The sequence below is a fragment of the Girardinichthys multiradiatus genome, chromosome X (assembly GCF_021462225.1).
Source record: "Girardinichthys multiradiatus isolate DD_20200921_A chromosome X, DD_fGirMul_XY1, whole genome shotgun sequence".
Taxonomy (NCBI): Eukaryota; Metazoa; Chordata; class Actinopteri; order Cyprinodontiformes; family Goodeidae; genus Girardinichthys; species Girardinichthys multiradiatus.
In genome coordinates, this window is record NC_061817.1 from 9,366,399 (window position 1) to 9,386,477 (window position 20,079).

The following is a 20,079-nucleotide window of genomic DNA, read 5'->3' on the forward strand; positions in this document are numbered from 1 at the left end:
CAAATATAATGTGACATAAATCCTGTACAATTCAACAAAATGACAAGAAATATGTTGGAATTATTCTTCACTTCATCCAACTTGATAAAAAAAGCCAGTTCCCTCTGAAGAAATTAACCCTAGACCATGATGCTGCCACCACCAATGCAGACCAAAATACTTGTTCTCAGAAGGCGTTGGGAGTTTTTAGCCATGTTTCCTTTGTAAAAGAAAAAGACTTGTCTTCCTTTCAGCTTTTTGTTTTTTGTTCTTCCAACATACAGTATATGTGTGTGTGTTTTTTACTTGAATTATAGATGATATGTGATATTATGATGAGGATATTTACATTAGACAAATCCGGCATTTGTATAAGGGTGCGTACATTCTTGCATACCATTAGAAATTTCATATGTTTATAATTATCTCCTTTCAGAACTTCTCTGTTTTACCTCACTGTAGTATCTATAGAGTAAAGAGTCAAAACTGCTTCAACAGCAGAAAATCAGCTTTAAATTGCTGAAAATGATCAAAATGAGAACTTTATTAGAATAATCTGTAACAAATAATTTGTAGTGACTCTTGTGATGGTCAATGGTTAAGAAAAGCATAATATGTCACAAAGTCAATAAAATTTATCATTGGTTCACTACTTATCTGTACAATAAGGGCAGAATGTAAAAGTGAAAAAAAAATACTCAGGGGTCCCCCAAATGAAATTCTGCCCAGGCCCTGATTCAGCCTTGGCTCGGCTCTTCTGAAAAGTAAGTTTGCATTCATGAACTGATTTGCAATTGCAAACTAAACTGCATACACGACTCAATAAAGTCTCACAATTCATCTAGGATGATAAAGCAGAAAAGGGATATTCTCCATTGTCATTCTGTTTCCATTTCTGAGGACTCCTAGAAAGGCCTAAACGCTAGACATGATCATTTCAGTTTTAATAATTCTTTATCCGATTTGCATCGTATTTGAATGTGAGCTGCCCATCTGTAATGGGTAACTTCTCTGTGTTGGAAACTTTGCAGGGGGACAATTTTGCCTGAATTTAAGAAATATGTCATTTGAGACAGAGCCTACAGTTGACCTGCTCCGACAATGACCTCCTGACCTCCAGTACAGTACGGTGTGTAGCTACCTACAGTACATGAGAATGTGAGATATTGCACTCGGCCACAAAACATTGTCTTTTTTGTATACAGTATGTGGAAAACCAACAAAACTAAGTCACCTTTTGAAATGCAATACAATATGGCACTTAGTTGATCTCTACGTCTGGGAACATAGATTCAAAGCAGATGATCACCAGCTAGGAACACAGGAGGAGTTATCATTGCGGCTAAAAAAAAGAAAAGAGCATTCCCAGTGTTTGACAAGAAAAGAGGACACCTGAATGAATGAAAGGAATAAGATCAAACTGCTGTAAGAGAACGCCTCCTGCACTGCTTACTGTAATATAAAACAGCAACATTGTGGTGTAACTTGTTCAGCACTACATCCCTGTCTTCTATGACAAAATGGTGTTTGAACACTTCAAAGTCACCTCCCACTTCCATTTTTCCTCCTCTAGTTTTGATTTTGATTCATCTGCGCTGATGCAGGAGGAAAATCCTTTCTGCAGGTCTAGAAAGTAGGCAGATAAAGCTGGAATGTTAGGAGGGGCAGGAAACAAGAGGAGGTAAAAAAGAAGCAGAGGCCAGAAATATTTTTTTTCTTATCACAGCTATTGAAAGGTGTGCTCCAGATCAACTCATAAACAACTTCACTTGAAACCGAAACCACAGAAAACAATTTTCTCTCATCTGCATCTCTTCCACCCTCACATCTGTCTGTCCTAGTAAATGGGAACCTGGTATGTGGGGGCTGTGTTGTTCTCGGTGAACGGTGGGCTCTGGTAGGCTTCTGTGGTATCAGCCGGGCCGCCTACTGGTGAATTGGACGGATACGGCTGGGTGGGTGCACCACCGTCCATGTGCTCAGTGGTGAACAGGGTCATGTCTGTACCCAGAAGATACTTCTGGACCGCAAGCACTGTTAGGCCAGCCTGCAGGGGGCAGCAGAGGAGACAGGGAAATTAAAGTGCAGTAACTGACTCAGGATGCTGCATAGTCACAGTGAACTCATCAAAATCAATAACCAGAATGTCATCCATATCACAAAACTATTTAAACACCAAATGTTGTTTAGGTAAATTATGCTGACTATTAAATTTGAACAAACAGACCTGTTCAGTTTCTCATTTTTGATGCAACCTTGTAATTTCTCTAAAATTAATTCATTTTTCAGTAACAAAAGACAAATTTATTATAACTCTTATGCATGTCATACAAGGCCCAGCCAATAGTTAGCTTTCTTACCTTAACTGTTTTTTACCTCTGTTCTGACCAACATCCACACAAAAAGTTTAGATTGGATCAGACTACCAAAATTACTTCTACTTGCTAAAGGTCACAATAATGACACAGCAGACTGACAAGTTGCAGCTTAACAGGTGAAATGATAGATCTAGACAGGTCTACAAGGATTTATAGATCCCATTTCTACAACAAATCAAGCAGATTTACATCAAAGATGTTGCATATATAATTTATTGTTGAACAGATAAAAAAAAAAAGACAAAAAACACAAAACTATTTAGCATTTTTTATTTTTTTGAAATGTGTTTAGAAGTACCTTTCACTTAATGATTTTGTCTCACCTAGCAAAAACCGTGGACTTGACTGGTTTGAACAATGAAAGGATTATTAAATGGGCCCAACTGGGGAAAGGTCCCTAAGACCCTATGTTTATTATCATTCTGTGCTCTTTACACCGACAAAGAGTTTGCTCAGGTAATGACCTCACCTGATCGGATGCTGATGGGTTTGGTGATTGGCAAGGTTCTGATTTGCAGATCCTGACTGCCGAACTTTTCCAACCAGCACCCCAGACAGAGTAGAAGCTGATCTGAAAACAGGAAATGACTAAAATTCCTTGTAGCTGATGTCCATAACTGATTAGCAGCCACTAGAAACAATTAGATGAATTACTGTTGCTCAAGGAAGTCCCAAGTTTTTATCGCTGCTGTTTTTATGTTCACTCATATTTATAACTGGATATAATTTCTAAGTTTGTTGTTCGTAAGTCTAGATTATCGTTTCCCTTCTAGGCCTGTCACACTGATTTGAAGGTATCTTTGGATCATGTGTTATAAAATGTAACCTATTTCACTATTTTTGCATGTGGTAAATCTGTGTTAAATCCATCCATTCCATCCATCCATCCATCCATCCATCCAACCATTCCATCCATCCATCCATTCCATCCATCCATCCATTCCATCCATCCATCCATTCCATCCATCCATCCATCCATCCATCCATCCATTCCATCCATCCATCCATTCCATCCATCCATCCATCCATCCATCCATTCCATCCATCCATCCATTCCATCCATCCATCCATTCCATCCATCCATCCATTCCATCCATCCATCCATTCCATCCATCCATCCATCCATCCATCCATCCATCCATCCATCCATTCCATCCATCCATTCCATCCATCCATCCATCCATCCATCCATCCATCCATCCATCCATCCATCCATCCATCCATCCATCCATCCATCCATCCATCCATCCATCCATACCATCCATCCATCCATCCATACATCCATCCATTCCATCCATCCATTCCATCCATCCATCCATCCATCCATCCATTCCATCCATCCATCCATCCATCCATCCATCCATTCCATCCATCCATCCATCCATCCATCCATTCCATCCATCCATTCCATCCATCCATCCATCCATCCATCCATCCATCCATCCATCCATCCATCCATCCATCCATACCATCCATCCATACATCCATCCATTCCATCCATCCATTCCATCCATCCATCCATTCCATCCATCCATCCATCCATCCATTCCATCCATCCATCCATCCATCCATCCATCCATCCATCCATCCATTCCATCCATCCATCCATCCATTCCATCCATCCATCCATCCATCCATTCCATCCATCCATACATCCATCCATCCATCCATCCATACCATCCATCCATCCATCCATACATCCATCCATTCCATCCATCCATTCCATCCATCCATCCATCCATCCATCCATCCATCCATCCATCCATCCATCCATCCATCCATCCATCCATTCCATCATCCATCCATTCCATCCATCCATCCATTCCATCCATCCATCCATCCATTCCATCCATCCATCCATCCATCCATCCATCCATCCATCCATCCATCCATCCATCCATTCCATCCATCCATCCATCCATCATCCATCCATCCATCCATCCATCCATCCATCCATACCATCCACCATTCTGTCCATCCATCCATCCATTCCATCCATCCATCCATCCATCCATCCATCCATCCATTCCATCCATCCATCCATCCATACCATCCACCCTTCTGTCCATCCATCCATCCATCCATCCATCCATTCCATCCATCCATCCATACCATCCATCCTTCCATCCATCCATACCATCCATCCATCCATCCATCCATTCCATCCATCCATCCATCCATCCATCATCCATCCATCCATCCATCCATCCATACCATCCATCCATCCATCCATACCATCCATCCATCCATCCATCCATCCATTCCATCCATCCATTCATCCATCCATCCATCCATACCATCCATCCATCCATTCCATCCATCCATCCATCCATCCATCCACCCTTCTGTCCATCCATCCATTCCATCCATCCATACCATCCATCCATCCACCCTTCTGTCCATCCATCCATCCATCCATCCATTCCATCCACCCATCCATCCATCCATTCCATCCATCCATCCATCCATCCATACCATCCATCCATCCACCCACCCTTCTGTCCATCCATCCATCCATCCATCCATTCCATCCATCCATCCATCCATTCCATCTATCCATCCATCCATCCATTCCATCCATCCATCCATCCATCCATCCATCCATCCATACCATCCACCCTTCTGTCCATCCATCCATCCATCCATTCCATCCATCCATCCATCCATCCATCCATCCATACCATCCATCCATCCATCCATCCATCCATACCATCCATCCATCCATTCCATCCATCCATCCATCATCCATCCATCCATCCATCCATACCATCCATCCATCCATCCATCCATACCATCCATCCATCCATCCATCCATTCCATCCATTCCATCCATCCATTCCTTCCATCCATTCCATCCATCCATCCATCCATCCACCCTTCTGTCCATCCATCCATCCATCCATCCATTTCATCCATCCATCCATCCATCCATCCATCCATCCATCCATCCATCCATACCATCCATCCATCCACCCTTCTGTCCATCCATCCATCCATCCATCCATCCATCCATCCATTCCATCCATCCATCCATCCATCCATCCACCCATCCATCCATACCATCCATCCATCCGCCCTTCTGTCCATCCATCCATCCATCCATCCATTCCATCCATCCATCCATCCATCCATCCATCCATCCATCCATCCATCCATCCATCCATCCATCCATCCATCCATCCATCCATCCATCCATCCACCCTTCTGTCCATCATCTGCAACACTCCAGCGATCTTATAGAGGAAGCTCATTTCATTTGCTTTTATCAGGGATCTTATTTTTTTGGCCATGAGTCAGAATGGGGACAGACCTGAAAATAGAGAGCTTTTTTAATTCAGCTCTTTCTCATCATGGCAGATCGGTAAAGTACCCTCATTGCTGCAGATGAAGCTCTAATCCATCTATCCATCCCCGCTCCATTCTTCCATGACTTGTAAACAAGACATGAAGACAGCTGAATTAATCCGCTTGAGACAGAGACTGATCCACTGAGCTGGAGGGAGCAGTCCACCTTTTTTCCAAATGACAGCAAAGGCCCTAAACTTAGAGGTGCGGACTCCTCCACCTCTTTCACTCTTTAACTGTGAACAGGTAGTGGTTTAAAAAAGCCAAAAAAACCACATCATCTGCAAAAAACAAAGACATTCCCAAACGAGGTTTCCAAGCCAGACACCCTCCATGCTAAGACTCCACCTTGATATACTGTCCATCAACACCACCAATAGGATCAGTGAAAAAGAGCAGTCAACATAGAGTCACACCTGCACTGACAACAATTTTGATTTTGTGCTGAGAAAATGGACACAATTCTTGCTTTGGTTGTACGAGGACTTCATAATCCCTAAAAGCAACCCAGGTAACCCATAGTTCTGTAGCAACCCCCACAAAATGTCTCAAAGGACACAGTCATAAGCCTGCTCCAGATCCAGAAAAGACATGCTGGACCTGACAACCAAACTACCACGACCATCTCAGCAACTCCAAGCGGGAGTGCTCCACTGTTCCAGGTCCAGGAGGAAATCCACACTGCTCCAAACCTGATATATGGACTCCATTATCTGAATTTTCAAACCATGTTTTGGTTTATTGTTTACACACTTCTCTTTGTATTGGCTGGAGAGTGTAGTTTCATAGCCTTACCCATGTGATTATGGAGAAGAAGGAGAAGGCGATGGCTGCCCGTGCTGCATCTGCCCCCTGGTTAAGAGGTAGATCATCAGTTTTGGTCCGAGACCACTGATTGGCCAGGAAGCAGAAACTTACAAAGTACAGAAAGGTCCAAAAACCTGCAAGAAACCAGCAGAAAAAAGATTTACTATTTCCAAGAAAGCTCATTTAATACTGGGACAATAACAGCCTGGGGCTGATAATTTCTCATTTCCTGCTTTCTTGAATTCTGCATAGTTTTTTAGAAATAAAAAATACTCTCATTTCTCTAATAGGTGCTACCAAATTATAGTTTCATTTCTCCTAGTGTATTGTCTTACAGGAAAACAAACATCTGACACAAACCAAGTTAGGTTGCCTGCTTGATGTTTTGGAGAACTTACTTTCTGCTTTGGTAAGGTTTCATAAATTCTTATTCACTTTGTATATTGCTCACTTTTTGTTTTAAAGAAAAGCCACACCTATTATTGTCTTCTACATTGCCTTAAAAGAGGATTCATATCCCTAAACCTTTTTTATTTAGTTGCACTGCAACTGCAAACCTAAATATATGTTATTCTGACTTTATTTAACAGACCAAAGTGGTGCTTAATTGTAAAATTGAAAATAAAAATATGGTTTAAAATGTTTTTTTGCTTATAAAAATCTGAAAAAAAAGTGTTCAGGTCCATTTTTCAGCTTCCGGTCTCTGGGGGTACTGTATGTCATTTTTCTGTATATTATTCTTTGCAAAACAGCTCAACCTCAGTCAGACTGGATTTAAAGCCATGTGAGCCTCGATTGTAAGTTTTGCCAATGATTCTCAATTGAAAGTATATCTGGACTTTGACTGGGCCATTCCACAGCATGAATTTGCTTTGATTGAAACTATTTCCTTGTAGCTCTGGCTGTATGTTTAGGGTCACTTTCCGGCTAGAAGGTGAACCTCTGCCCTTATCTCAAGTTTTTTGCAGCTTCTAACAAGTTTTCTTCAATCCACAGCATGATGCTGCCACCACTATGTATCACCACGAGGAAGGTGTGCTCAGGCTAACATGCAGTGTTAGTTTTCCACCCCACATAGAATTTGGCATGTTTTGTTCTTCTCTGACAAGCACAGCTTTTTCCACGTTTGCCGTCTCCCCTTCATGGCTTGTGGCAAACTACAATGCTTATCAGGACGACTTCTCACCTGAGAAGCCAATCTCCAGCATCACAGCCTTCTTTCTGTCTTTGACGGAGCTGATGGAAGAGAACTTGTAGTCGAGGAGGAAGAAGAAGGAACATGCCAGCAGGCCCACAAGGCCTACAAAAATGCCATAGTTACAGGCGTCAGCATTCTTGTTGAAGACACAGTGGAGGCGCTCACTGCCCAGGTTAACATAACCTTCATTCACTATGGAGGCAAAGACCACCAAGGAAAATATCTGTGGCAGAGAAGAGCAGGAGAAGGACAAATTAAACATGCAAACTGCACCAAAACTATCATTATTATAGGATTGAAGATCTCATTGTTTGTTTTTGTTCTTAAGGAGCAAAAACATTATTTCAGGGTCATTGAAAGCACGATGCTCTAAAAGCTCCTCTTTCAGTGTACTCAGACCAAAGGCATTAACCTAATTTCTGCTTGTGCTTTTTCCACTGACAGACTGAAGATGTGGAGGCTTCACTTCCTCTAAAAACTTGAACACACCTGAATACCAAACACCATAACAGAAGTGTGCTATTCGTTTCTTTGGCTGATGCCACAAAGTTTTTCTATTCAACTTACAGTGTGTGTTCAGTCTCTTACCAGAGGCACCTATTTAACACAAACTCCGACATCGATCAGCTGACTAACACTCTTCGGCATAATAAGGCCTCGTGACTCACCAACACAGAGAAAAATGCACTCTTACTAGGGGGTCTGGGTCATATGATGAAGAAAGGACACACAATGGAATAATGTCAGCCACACATTCTAACCTAATCACATGAGTGGACGTAATCTGAGCAGATAGATGCTCAAGAGCTTTGGCTGAATCAGTGGGATGAAACGGCTTTTAACCTCATAAAGCTTCATCATTAAAACAGAAAAGCAGTTTCTTTTCTCAAATTTCCTAACATGATTTCAAATGACTAACTTAGCCGGACTGTCATCTCTACTTAAATACTAACAAAATTGTCAGGAAAGATTGAAATGCAATGAAAATGGACGTCTTTAGCAAAAATCTTGTTAAAATGTTTATTACAATTCAGTAAAAAAAAAAAAAACAACTATATGTATATGTCTCCTTACAAGTTTCTTCTGTTTTTGCTTTATGTCACACTTGAATGTTTCAGATCATTAAGAACATTTTAATATCAGACAAGGATAACCAGAGTAAATGCCAAAAAGTCGTTTTCAAATGGGGATTTCCCTTGTGAAATCATGAATTTATTGTGATTAACCACTTATTACAATCTGTTTCACTGGCCACATCCAGACCTGGTAATGCCAGACCTGTAGAATTAAGGTAAACGGAACTGGTCTGACAACATGAAGTAGACTATTAGAGCTCAAAAAGAAACAAAACCTGCACCAACCTAAAGCCTCTATTGATTAGCTACAGAACATCAAATCAGTTTATACAAAAAAAGGCAAAGAGTTATCTACTATTGACAAGATAATAGCAGCTTATACCCTTTCCAGAAAACCCCAATTAGACAGAAAACTGATATTTTCCTATGAAGAAAATTATTGTTGGCTCACTAGTTAACTTTAAAACAAGCTGTGATAAACACAATACAAAGATTCTTGGAGGACAATGACGCTAATTGAAAATGGACCTCCAAAGGAAATTGTACCCAGGACCCCAGTCAGCCCTTTGCTCAGGCTTTGAATTCATTAGATTTCCATCTTGACTTCACGTTTAATATTTTTGCTTAAAATGTTTGCGCTGTTTCAGAAGAAGAATCCCGGCAAGCTGGGTGGAAATCTTATGATCCATCTGCAAAGGAAACACACGCACGCGCACTGTACGAAACGTGGTGCACGCGGTTAATTGGCGTGTTTCAGAAATCCCTGCGCTGCCAAAAGAGGAGCTTCTCCGTGGAACCCAAACGTCAGACCGCGACGCATCTCCGTGGCCCTGAGTGCGTAATGATAGTGGCGGACCAATCACAGGTGAGATGACGAACGACAACCGTGGAGGGTAAAATCAGTAAAATCATCAGCTGGAAATTACATCGCTAATACAAATATGGAAAGAATGCTTACTAAGGTGTAAGAATAATACTTAGAAATGACATGTGGTGTGTGAATAAATAGGTTAATTTGCTGGATAATTAGCCTGAAGGACTGTGTTTCTGATTCTCTGATCCGTTCTGCGCTGTGTGTTTATAAAGCAGTGCCCGCTATGTAATCTGGTAATAATAGTATTGGGGAACAATAGGTCAGTTTGTACCCCGGAAAACATCTGTAATGGAAGCGGTTATAGATGCTGTCAGCCAAACAGTAGGCCCTGGTAACACCCTGCACCAGATTTGTTTAATATACACAACAATCCACCTTCATTTTCACGTTTCTATCCACACACCCTGATAATCACGCTTTTTCATTCCAATGGTATATTTACAGCGTAGAGGCACGTCACTGGATCCACACAAACGCTGGCACAGACACATTAACAGACAGAAATGCAGCACAAAATAACATCTCTCACCCAGGAGAGCACTCTCAGGATGGTCTGCGGCTGTTTGGCGAACGTGATCGGGTCCACAGCGGTCCCGGTTCGGCCCGCTCCGAACGATCCCACTCCGTCCATCTTCTGTTGCTCTCTCTCTCTCCCCCTTTCTGTCTCTCGTTGTGTGCGCTTTGCGCGGCTCCACGATCCCCGGCTCCGCGGCAGGATGGATGTGCTGCTGCGCGCTGCTGAGGAGACGGGTCCTGCGCGCTCCCAGTGGCGCAGGGACGCGCAGGACCATACGACCAGTGAGAGAGAGGCCAGACGCTCACAAATACAACGGAACAGATATTTTGTACATGCACAGTATAAATAAATACAAACCTAACCTTTTGTCGCTGTCTGACAATAAACCAGAAAATATTTTACCCGTTTAGCTCAGTTAGGATAAACAGAATTGCTACTATTTGCAAAATTGCCATAAAATTTTGATGGTTTTTACTACTTTGCTGAAAGTCAAAAGTTTACGTATACGTAGATATACTATGCCTTTAATCAATTTGGGGAAAGGCCTAAATGATGATGTCGTGGCTTTCTAAGCTCCTGATTGGTAAATTCACACTTACGTTACACCTGTAGATGTATTTTAAGACACCACACTGCAGGCTTGTGTGACATCATGAGAAATTAAAAGAAATCAGGCAAGGTAACAGGAAGACGGTTGTGGACCTCCGCGGACTTATCCTTGGATCCAATTTCCAGATGTCTGAAGGTTCCTCATTCACCTGTTCAAACCATTATAAATAAGTATGAACACAATGAGAATGTCCAGCCATGATTCTGTTCAGGAAAAAAAATAAATGTCCCAAAACTTTTTTTGTGGTAAAATGAAGGTATCAACTCCAGAATAAAAGTAAAAGACCTAGTGAAGATGGTGGCTGAAGCTGGCATAAGCTGCTGAAACACCTGTCAGGAAGAAAGAAGAAGCCATCACTCCACATGAAAAGCCTGTTTACAGTTTGAAAAAGCTTTTACGCGCAAACACCTCCATTTTTGGAAACATCTCCTGTGGAAGCTACATTTAAAGTGTTTGGTCATAATGAGGGTTACAGTTGGAGGAAGCAGAGGGGAAATGTGTCTGTTTGTCAGCAACATCCTAACTGTGAAGTTCAGCGGTGGCAGTGTCATGGTATGTTAGAGTTTTGCTGCAGAAGGGACCGGTTCACCTTAAATAATAAGTACTATCTGGAGGAAATATTGAAGCAACATCTCACTAGATCAGCCAGGAACTTAAAGCTTGGGCACAAATCTGTCTACCAAAAGGACAGTGACTCTAATCATGACATCAAATTAGTTACAAAGTGGCTTAAAGATAACAAAGTCCGTGCTTTGGATTGACCCTCCAAGCCCTGCTCTCCCTGTTTAGTCCTGGTCTCAGTCCCATGGAATATTTGTGGACAGAGCTAAAAAGGGGTATTTGAGCAAGTTACACCAGTTACCTCTAGATGAATGGGCAAAAATTCCAGCAAATTATGGTGAGAATCTTTTAGGAAGGATAAACAAAACATTTGACCCAAATCATACAGTTTAAAAAGGCAAATCTACTAAATACTAAGGCAACGTATATAAAACTTTTTGAGGTTCAAGATTGCAAGAAAACAAAAGGAAAAAAAATAAGATGTCTGCAATTTTCAATCATTTTAAACAGTATCTTAGTTTTCAGTCACAGGATTCCATTTCAGATTCAAGCCAGGAAGAAACATATTTTTAAGCATTGTTGCTTATGATGTTTCTAAGAAAATATCTAAATCTAACAATTCAAGAGTACATTTGAAGTTGGTCTAAGGGTTTGATTCTGTCAGAAAAGAAAGAAATCACAGCTTCATGTAATTAATTGCAAAAAAAACAACCCTAACCAAACAAAAAACAATCCAAAGCAGGAGAAAACGAAAATTTCTCTTTGTAAGGAAGTCTGCCTTTAACTTGTCAACTTTCTTCTCTTTAAACATTTTCAACACATGTGTATTCTGCTTTTTTTTTAGGTATAAATAAGCGTTTTCCAGAACCCAGTTTTCATTTTTGCCAAACAGGCTGTAGTTCATTTAGAGAGAAAAATAGTCGTTCCTAATAACTAACACACTATTCTTACACTGTTAAGCACAACCCTGTTTGATAGTAAAATGTGTAGTCTATTACCAAAAAAAAAAACAAACTCTAACCTAATCAGCAGGTAAATATTTTTTTAACTTAACTTGTATAGAACATTGCTCATATTTTGTATTTACTGATTCTCCAGAAAGTGATTTGTAAAGATTTCAAACCTCTGCTGAAAAGGCTGTCAAGAGTGGATGTATTATTTTGCTTATCGCTAGGGGGCACTGAGGTGCACTTCAACCTTCTGCTTGAGTCCACCAGTTCAACTGTGGACATAGTGTATTTGTGGGAGAGAGGCCATGGTTTAAATTTGGAGATTTGAACAGAATTTTAAGGTTTCAATCTGTGCAATTTATGGCAATCTATTAGCAAAAATATCTGCATTAAACATGTGGTTTTCTGATTTTATTACATTTTATTTAGGCATTTGAAGTAGTTTGATCTTAAAAATAATGAAGAGTGTCATTCCTGACAACAGCCATGTTCACTTTTCTTGAAGTAGGGTTCTGTAGAGAGGTTTTTGACCACTCAGTATATTAATAGACATTAATAGCACATCCAACAGGCTTTACGTGGATAAAGGGAAATAAGCTAGATGGTACAGGAAGACTAGTGAGGGGAACCAAGACCAAATCAGATTCCTGCCATCTTAAACATCGGTCATGTAAAGGCAGTTTTCTTAATCATTTAAAGTGACATCACTTTTCATTAGATGGCTATTTATATTAAAGAGTTAGTCCAATTAACTTGGATGCAGAGAAAAATTAATTTTTCTCTGCATCCAACCAGGTCTTTAAAGGAGTAAGACATAACATTTCCAGGTAACATTTCCAGGTAACCAACCTAAAAGAATCTGAGCCACGGTTAGCATTGATAACATATTGGCTACAATTTGGTACCACCGTCACAGTAACACTAGATGAGACCTTTGAAGAAAACATTTCATCAACACATTCACTAAGAACCAAAACTTCCATTCTGTTAAAAACAAAAAGAAATCTGTTTTTCAGAGCTTTTATTTTATAATTACACTTGTTACACAAACTAATAAAAAAAAATGGTATGTAAGTATGGAATAGATCATTCACTCTTCTGCATATTAGCAGCCTTACAAGACAAGGAAAACAGTGAGTTTGCTTCTTCTGAAGGAATCTTTTCTCAGTCACAGGAGCCATCCTTCCAGCCATCTTTCCATCTCTCATCCACAAGCGAGCAGTCGAACTCGGGCTTCCCCAGCCGGACGTTGACTTCGTTATGAAGACGGCAGAACCACTGGGAGAGAGCGTGGCGGCTGCTGGTATCCGGGTTATTGGTCTTCAGTCTGTAGGGAGGAAATTGGGTTTGTCTAGAATTGTCTTTGATTTTACACATACATCTTATACTCTCATGATGGACATAATTCTCATGCTAATTTGGGGCTTTAAATCTTGCATTTGAACTGTTCTTTTTTTCAGAGTGACTATACAACTATACTGTATCAGTTTAGTGTTATTTTTTAAACTAGCAGTAGGTGCATTAGTTTAAATTAATTTCAGATCTTCTATACTTTGGAATAAATCAGAATTACACATACATGTTCAATTATGTGCGTGAAACCCCACTAATATTTAGATAATCGTCTCTCAGCAATATGCAGAAAAACCACTAATGTTTGGTAGTGATCAAAAAAGCTTCTGGTATAATTCTCGCTGAATATTTAACCCCACCATGGAGGTTATGTTTTGTCACCGTTGGTTTGTCTGTTTGCAAAATGTCTCAAAAAGTTGTGAACGGATTTGGATGAAATTTTCAGACAAGAGGCGTATTAGGACAAGGAACAGATGATTAGATTTTGGTTGTGATGCAGAGCACCATCTGGATTCAGAATATTTTGAACGATTCTTTATTATTGCCACACCATGGTACGACAACTTGGTTCCTTGCTCTGTCAGCAACTGACCTGCAGTGGCCAGAATCATTGCAAGTATAGCTCATCAGTAAAGAAAAAAGCTGACATGTGTCATTGACCCTATTACATTGGCGGAGGTCTTCACTCTCTTGAGTGCTTTTTTAGTTGATCACTCTTGTTTTATCAGAACTGGTAGAGCTCGTTTAAATTGGCTAGTTTCATGCTAAGGGTCTGATTTCTGAACATAGTCTTTAGAGGTTCAATGGGGTTGAGGTCCATGCCAGAAGCTTAATGTTAGCCTGCTTTATCAATCCCAAAACCAGTTTGGAAGTGTGTCTGGGAACACGAGGCTGCATCCCAGTTCTAACCAATTAGATGCTGATATGAGATAGTGAGGAATTTGGACATGATCCTCCTCCTTCATTTGCCCATCCACTTCATTTACAGGACCAGGTCCACTGGCAAAGAAACAGTCCCACAGAATGATGCTGCCACCACCATGCGTAAGAGCTGCTTTAGTCTTCCTAGGTTTGAATGCACCAACTTTACTCTTACATACATTGTCACTGTGGCCAAATTGGTCAGTCTTTGTCTCATATGACCATAAAACCTATTTGGCATGTCGGTGTGGGCAGCAGCAAACAACACCTTCATTTCGCCTTGAAGGCACTGATTTTGGAACACACATTTATTCAATGGTCTGCATCCTGTCAGTTTGTGGTGATGTAAAACCCACTTCCCCACAGTAACACTGATATTCCAGAATATTTCAGTTTATAATACTCTTAAGCCTTGGCAGTTCTTGAACATCCAGACCAACTCTCCTTTCATTTTACGCAAGTGATAATGTGGGTCAGATGGCTGAATGTGGGATTCGATTTGTGTGTTCTAGCAGGTGTAATATTCAATTGTTGGGACCACAGCCATGGGTTACATCATGAAGATCAGTAAGAACATTTCTGGAACTTTCAAAATAAATCGCATTAACCTACTTCCAGCACAGCCAAGAAGGGAATAACAGCGGACTTCCCGTGACGTTACTGTCCGAATAAAGCCCCCGCTTTTGCAACAGACTGACCTCTTCCACGCAGGTCCCCAGTGGAACTGGACAGATGGAAACAGAGCGCTAATGTCTCTTTGTGGGCAAACAGACAGAACTCTTCAACTGGATCCAAGAGTGTCATACGATCACGCGATCATATGCACTAAGTTAAGTAGGAATGAATCACTGTCTATGTATCCGGTATTCATTCATGAACGAATTAAGGTACAAACGTTGCTTGACTTTCTCTCTGAGGTCTACAGAAGCAAACTGTTCCAGAGAGTTCCCAGCAGAGATCCTGTCTCTACGACGCCGAGTGGAGCAGCTTTTCCCGGTTTGAAGGAAGGACAACGGGGCCGCATCACCATGGTTACAGTAGTAACGTGCAGTTTGGCCGGCCCGACAGAGCGAGCCGCCCCACCCCACAGCTACGGAGGTTAGCTGCATTTAACCCTTTGTTCACTGTGGATGCTTCCTTCAACTTCATCGCAACGGACAACTTTTCCTCAGCACGGTTTACGTAAGAGGTTGTGTTTTTTGGCAGAGAGAAGTAGTTTAGAGTGAAAAAATCTAAACATTTTTTGTTTTATGACGTTTTGTTTGTATTGAAAACTCAGCCATCTTATTGCTAGCAGATTATCTGCTCAGCATATGTGCTCAGTTTGTGTGTTCTGTGTTTGTGTTTTTTGTTTTTTAAGTTAAGACAAATTTTATTTAAAGGGTGATTTTAAACACAGAAGATCGGCCATAGCGCGGCATTCACGCGTATGCATTTGAAACCTTTTATTAATGGTGTTTTAAAGGTATGTGTTTGATTCGAATGATAAGCTATAAGCTTCTTTTGTTAGCTTCAACCGCTAACAGCTAAGTTAAGATCATTTACCCAAAAAGGTTGTTCAATCTAGGAAATAATATTTCCCTAAATATTATTTTTCTAAACTTGATAACTAATTAAACACCATTAAGCCCCATTTATCCAGAAAGATTTGGTTCTTATTCAAAATAATATTTCCTTAAATATTATTTTACTATTCCCTTAATAATATTTCTTTAAATATTATTTCAATAAATAAAGGCAGCTAATGAGACACCGTTGAGAATTAGTGATCCAGAAGGTTAGTTTTATTCAGCAAATCATTCTTTAAAACATTATTTTATTAAAATAATATTTTATCTGATCTTGCATCGTGAAGGGTTGTTTAAAGGTATGCGGATTATTGCCTAAGTTAATTCCAAAACTAACTTAACTTCATTTCCAGATTCTTCAAGATAATCCTTGGTTCTCAAACATAAACATTGTATGGTAATGTTGCATCACTCTTTTGGTCATGGTTTCAACCATCTTTAATCAACTTGTTTATATTGTACATAGTCCATTAGTCTTCATTATTCTTTAATTCTGCTTGGTAGTTTATTTGGATTGTTTTAGCATAGTAAAGAGTTTGTTGATTGAAATATATTTGACTTTGAATTGACTTATTTTTGTTAATAAATTCTTGTATATTAAGAAATTGTGTGAATTCATTCTGTGTGTGCAGAGTTTTGCTGTTCAGTAATGTCAGAGCTTGGCTCACACCTTTCAATTTTGTCCTAATACCATCGCCTTACTGGGCTGGTATTCACAGGACAACCCTTAACACACCGTAATATTATTTGATAAAATATTAATATAATATTAATGTAATAATATATGATCCCAACCACACATCAAAACTGGTTTTATAATGGATAAGGCAGGCAAACATTAAGCTTCTGGAATGAGCCCAACCTCAACCCTATTGACAATTTATGAACTATGCTTAAAAGCCAGGAAACTATTTTAAATAAACCAATTATGGCTAAAAGAAAGGCAACAATCCAGACAGAGTTTTTCATTAAACCTTGATGATGGCTACAAAAACGTTTGGTTTCTCTGCAACTTGCTAAATGACATTTTTAATATTAGTGAGGGTGTATGTACAGGTCCTTCTCAAAATATTAGCATATTGTGATAAAGTTAATTATTTTCCATAATGTCATGATGAAAATTTAACATTCATATATTTTAGATTCATTGCACACTAACTGAAATATTTCAGGTCTTTTATTGTCTTAATACGGATGATTTTGGCATACAGCTCATGAAAACCCAAAATTCCTATCTCACAAAATTAGCATATTTCATCCGACCGATAAAAGAAAAGTGTTTTTAATACAAAAAACGTCAACCTTCAAATAATCATGTACAGTTATGCACTCAATACTTGGTCGGGAATCCTTTTGCAGAAATGACTGCTTCAATGCGGCGTGGCATGGAGGCAATCAGCCTGTGGCACTGCTGAGGTCTTATGGAGGCCCAGGATGCTTCGATAGCGGCCTTTAGCTCATCCAGAGTGTTGGGTCTTGAGTCTCTCAACGTTCTCTTCACAATATCCCACAGATTCTCTATGGGGTTCAGGTCAGGAGAGTTGGCAGGCCAATTGAGCACAGTGATACCATGGTCAGTAAACCATTTACCAGTGGTTTTGGCACTGTGAGCAGGTGCCAGGTCGTGCTGAAAAATGAAATCTTCATCTCCATAAAGCTTGTCAGCAGATGGAAGCATGAAGTGCTCCAAAATCTCCTGATAGCTAGCTGCATTGACCCTGCCCTTGATAAAACACAGTGGACCAACACCAGCAGCTGACACGGCACCCCAGACCATCACTGACTGTGGGTACTTGACACTGGACTTCTGGCATTTCCTTCTCCCCAGACTTCCTCCAGACTCTGGCACCTTGATTTCCGAATGACATGCAGAATTTGCTTTCATCCGAAAAAAGTACTTTGGACCACTGAGCAACAGTCCAGTGCTGCTTCTCTGTAGCCCAGGTCTGGGGAATGCGGCACCTGTAGCCCATTTCCTGCACACGCCTGTGCACGGTGGCTCTGGATGTTTCTACTCCAGACTCAGTCCACTGCTTCCGCAGGTCCCCCAAGGTCTGGAATCGGCCCTTCTCCACAATCTTCCTCAGGGTCCGGTCACCTCTTCTCGTTGTGCAGCGTTTTCTGCCACACTTTTTCCTTCCCACAGACTTCCCACTGAGGTGCCTTGATACAGCACTCTGGGAACAGCCTATTCGTTCAGAAATTTCTTTCTGTGTCTTACCCTCTTGCTTGAGGGTGTCAATAGTGGCCTTCTGGACAGCAGTCAGGTCGGCAGTCTTACCCATGATTGGGGTTTTGAGTGATGAACCAGGCTGGGAGTTTTAAAGGCCTCAGGAATCTTTTGCAGGTGTTTAGAGTTAACTCGTTGATTCAGATGATTAGGTTCATAGCTCGTTTAGAGACCCTTTTAATGATATGCTAATTTTGTGAGATAGGAATTTTGGGTTTTCATGAGCTGTATGCCAAAATCATCCGTATTAAGACAATAAAAGACCTGAAATATTTCAGTTAGTGTGTAATGAATCTAAAATATATGAATGTTAAATTTTCATCATGACATTATGGAAAATAATGAACTTTATCACAATATGCTAATATTTTGAGAAGGACCTGTATGTAGACATAATACACAATATATTCAAGGCTGTGCAACCACTTCTTGTTTTTTCTAACTTCATTGAAGTTGTTTGTTGAGCAGTCATTCCACCCATAGAAAAATGTGTCATTAAAAGCCCCAAATTTATGTGGTATGCATGTCCATGAATAAATGTAAATTCCCTGTGTGGTAGAGCACTGTGGTCTGACCTGCCCCGGAGATCTTCTGCACATTCTTCACAGGGGTAGAACTTGGAGAAAAGGTTGATTAACTGTCCCATGTCTTGTTGCTGGGTGGAAGATGGATGATTGGGATAATACGCTGCCATGGTGTGCAGAAACGACCAAGTGCTTCGTCCCAACTCCTCTCGGTCCAGTGGACACTGAGGGTCCAACTGCTCTGTTTCTGGAGCATGCTTCTCCTGCAGAACAAAAGACAAGGCAAATCTCATACAAGTCATTTAGTTACGACATTTAACAGGTTGAATTTAGTGGGTGAAGCAAAGCCCTGAGATCAGCAACTCAAAGAAAGAGTAGTGGCGTTGGGGATGCTTTTCTTCAGCAGGGAAACTAAAATACAGTCGGCGCATCTCTGTACTGTTCAAGTCATTCCCACAGAAACTGAAACCCCTACCTTCACCCTTTGACCCACCTGTGCAGCTGCTGCTGTGGTCTGCTGCTTCTGCAGCTTCATCCAGGACTTAAAGTCCGTACAGGCTCTGCACGGCTTCTTTTTGGATTCCCCGGTTTGCTCATGTTCTTTCCCGGAGCTGTCCTGCTGAGATATGCTGGCTCCTGGGAAGGGAAAACCTTCAAACCCAGGTGGGCTGGCGGATGAAGGTCCTCTCGCTGCTGGCTGCTCAGCCATGTTTGCGTTATTTGACACCTCTCACTGACCCGCAGGGCCGATAAATAACGAGAATGACTGCAGGATGAGAGAGTTACAAGTGGAAACATCGTCGGGTCCTAGTTTTCTCTGCACCGTGCGTACATCGTCACGGTTAAGCTGGAAACTAATGCAACTCAGTGTAATATTTGAAGGGTTCAATTTCGTAATGGCGAGTTTCTTGTTTTTCTACGGACTTCTTACAAGAACGGAACTGTTTCCTGGTGTTGTGTCGAGTCATGTTCCCCCGAGGAAATGAGTTCGCGCAGCAGCTGTGCTTTTACGGCCGCGCTCTAACTGAATGGTGCATTCAAGTCAACTTGTAGAGTAAATGATCTGTATTGACTCGGCTCCAATTAATTAAGTTATGTTTTTTTCCCTCAACGCACTACAGTCTTATTCAACACAAGTCCTTGGCCATCCTCAAGCGGTTTTTACTGATGTAAAAAGTAGGCTTGGTT

The 20,079-nt window shown here is 40.8% G+C and overlaps 2 protein-coding genes across 3 annotated transcripts; both read right to left on the reverse strand.

Annotated features, from left to right (window-relative positions):
* Window positions 1-233: 233 nt before the first annotated feature.
* LOC124862231 (synaptogyrin-3-like) lies at window positions 234-10,408 on the reverse strand. Of its 2 annotated transcripts, XM_047356044.1 has the most exons (5): window positions 10,187-10,408; window positions 7,696-7,930; window positions 6,498-6,643; window positions 2,827-2,928; window positions 234-2,026 (listed from the first exon to the last, which is right to left on the reverse strand). In XM_047356044.1, exons 1-5 carry the CDS (start codon window positions 10,286-10,288, stop codon window positions 1,817-1,819), a joined length of 795 nt encoding a protein of 264 aa, XP_047212000.1. In that variant the 5' UTR covers window positions 10,289-10,408; the 3' UTR covers window positions 234-1,816. The 2 variants fall into 2 exon arrangements, with proteins under 2 accessions (XP_047212000.1, XP_047212001.1); XM_047356045.1 differs by lacking the exon at window positions 2,827-2,928.
* Window positions 10,409-13,301: 2,893 nt separating this feature from the next.
* LOC124863212 (FAD-linked sulfhydryl oxidase ALR-like) lies at window positions 13,302-19,872 on the reverse strand. The gene is made up of 3 exons (XM_047357508.1): window positions 19,385-19,872; window positions 18,943-19,154; window positions 13,302-13,622 (listed from the first exon to the last, which is right to left on the reverse strand). Exons 1-3 carry the CDS (start codon window positions 19,598-19,600, stop codon window positions 13,460-13,462), a joined length of 591 nt encoding a protein of 196 aa, XP_047213464.1. The 5' UTR covers window positions 19,601-19,872; the 3' UTR covers window positions 13,302-13,459.
* Between the last annotated feature and the right edge of the window lie 207 nt (window positions 19,873-20,079).

Bases quoted from the DNA above. Each gene is read 5' to 3' on its own strand.
- LOC124863212 (XM_047357508.1), bottom strand. From the start codon at position 19,600: ATGGCTGAGCAGCCAGCAGCGAGAGGACCTTCATCCGCCAGCCCACCT. The intron at 19,155-19,384 runs GTGGGTCAAAGG...TTTGTTCTGCAG, and splicing joins CCACAGCAGCAGCTGCACAG to GAGAAGCATGCTCCAGAAAC. The intron at 13,623-18,942 runs GTCAGACCACAG...TCCTCCCTACAG, and splicing joins GCAGAAGATCTCCGGGGCAG to ACTGAAGACCAATAACCCGG.
- LOC124862231 (XM_047356044.1), bottom strand. From the start codon at position 10,288: ATGGACGGAGTGGGATCGTTCGGAGCGGGCCGAACCGGGACCGCTGTG. The intron at 7,931-10,186 runs GTGAGAGATGTT...TCTCTGCCACAG, and splicing joins TCCTGAGAGTGCTCTCCTGG to ATATTTTCCTTGGTGGTCTT. The intron at 2,929-6,497 runs GTAAGGCTATGA...TCCTGTTTTCAG, and splicing joins TCTTCTCCATAATCACATGG to ATCAGCTTCTACTCTGTCTG.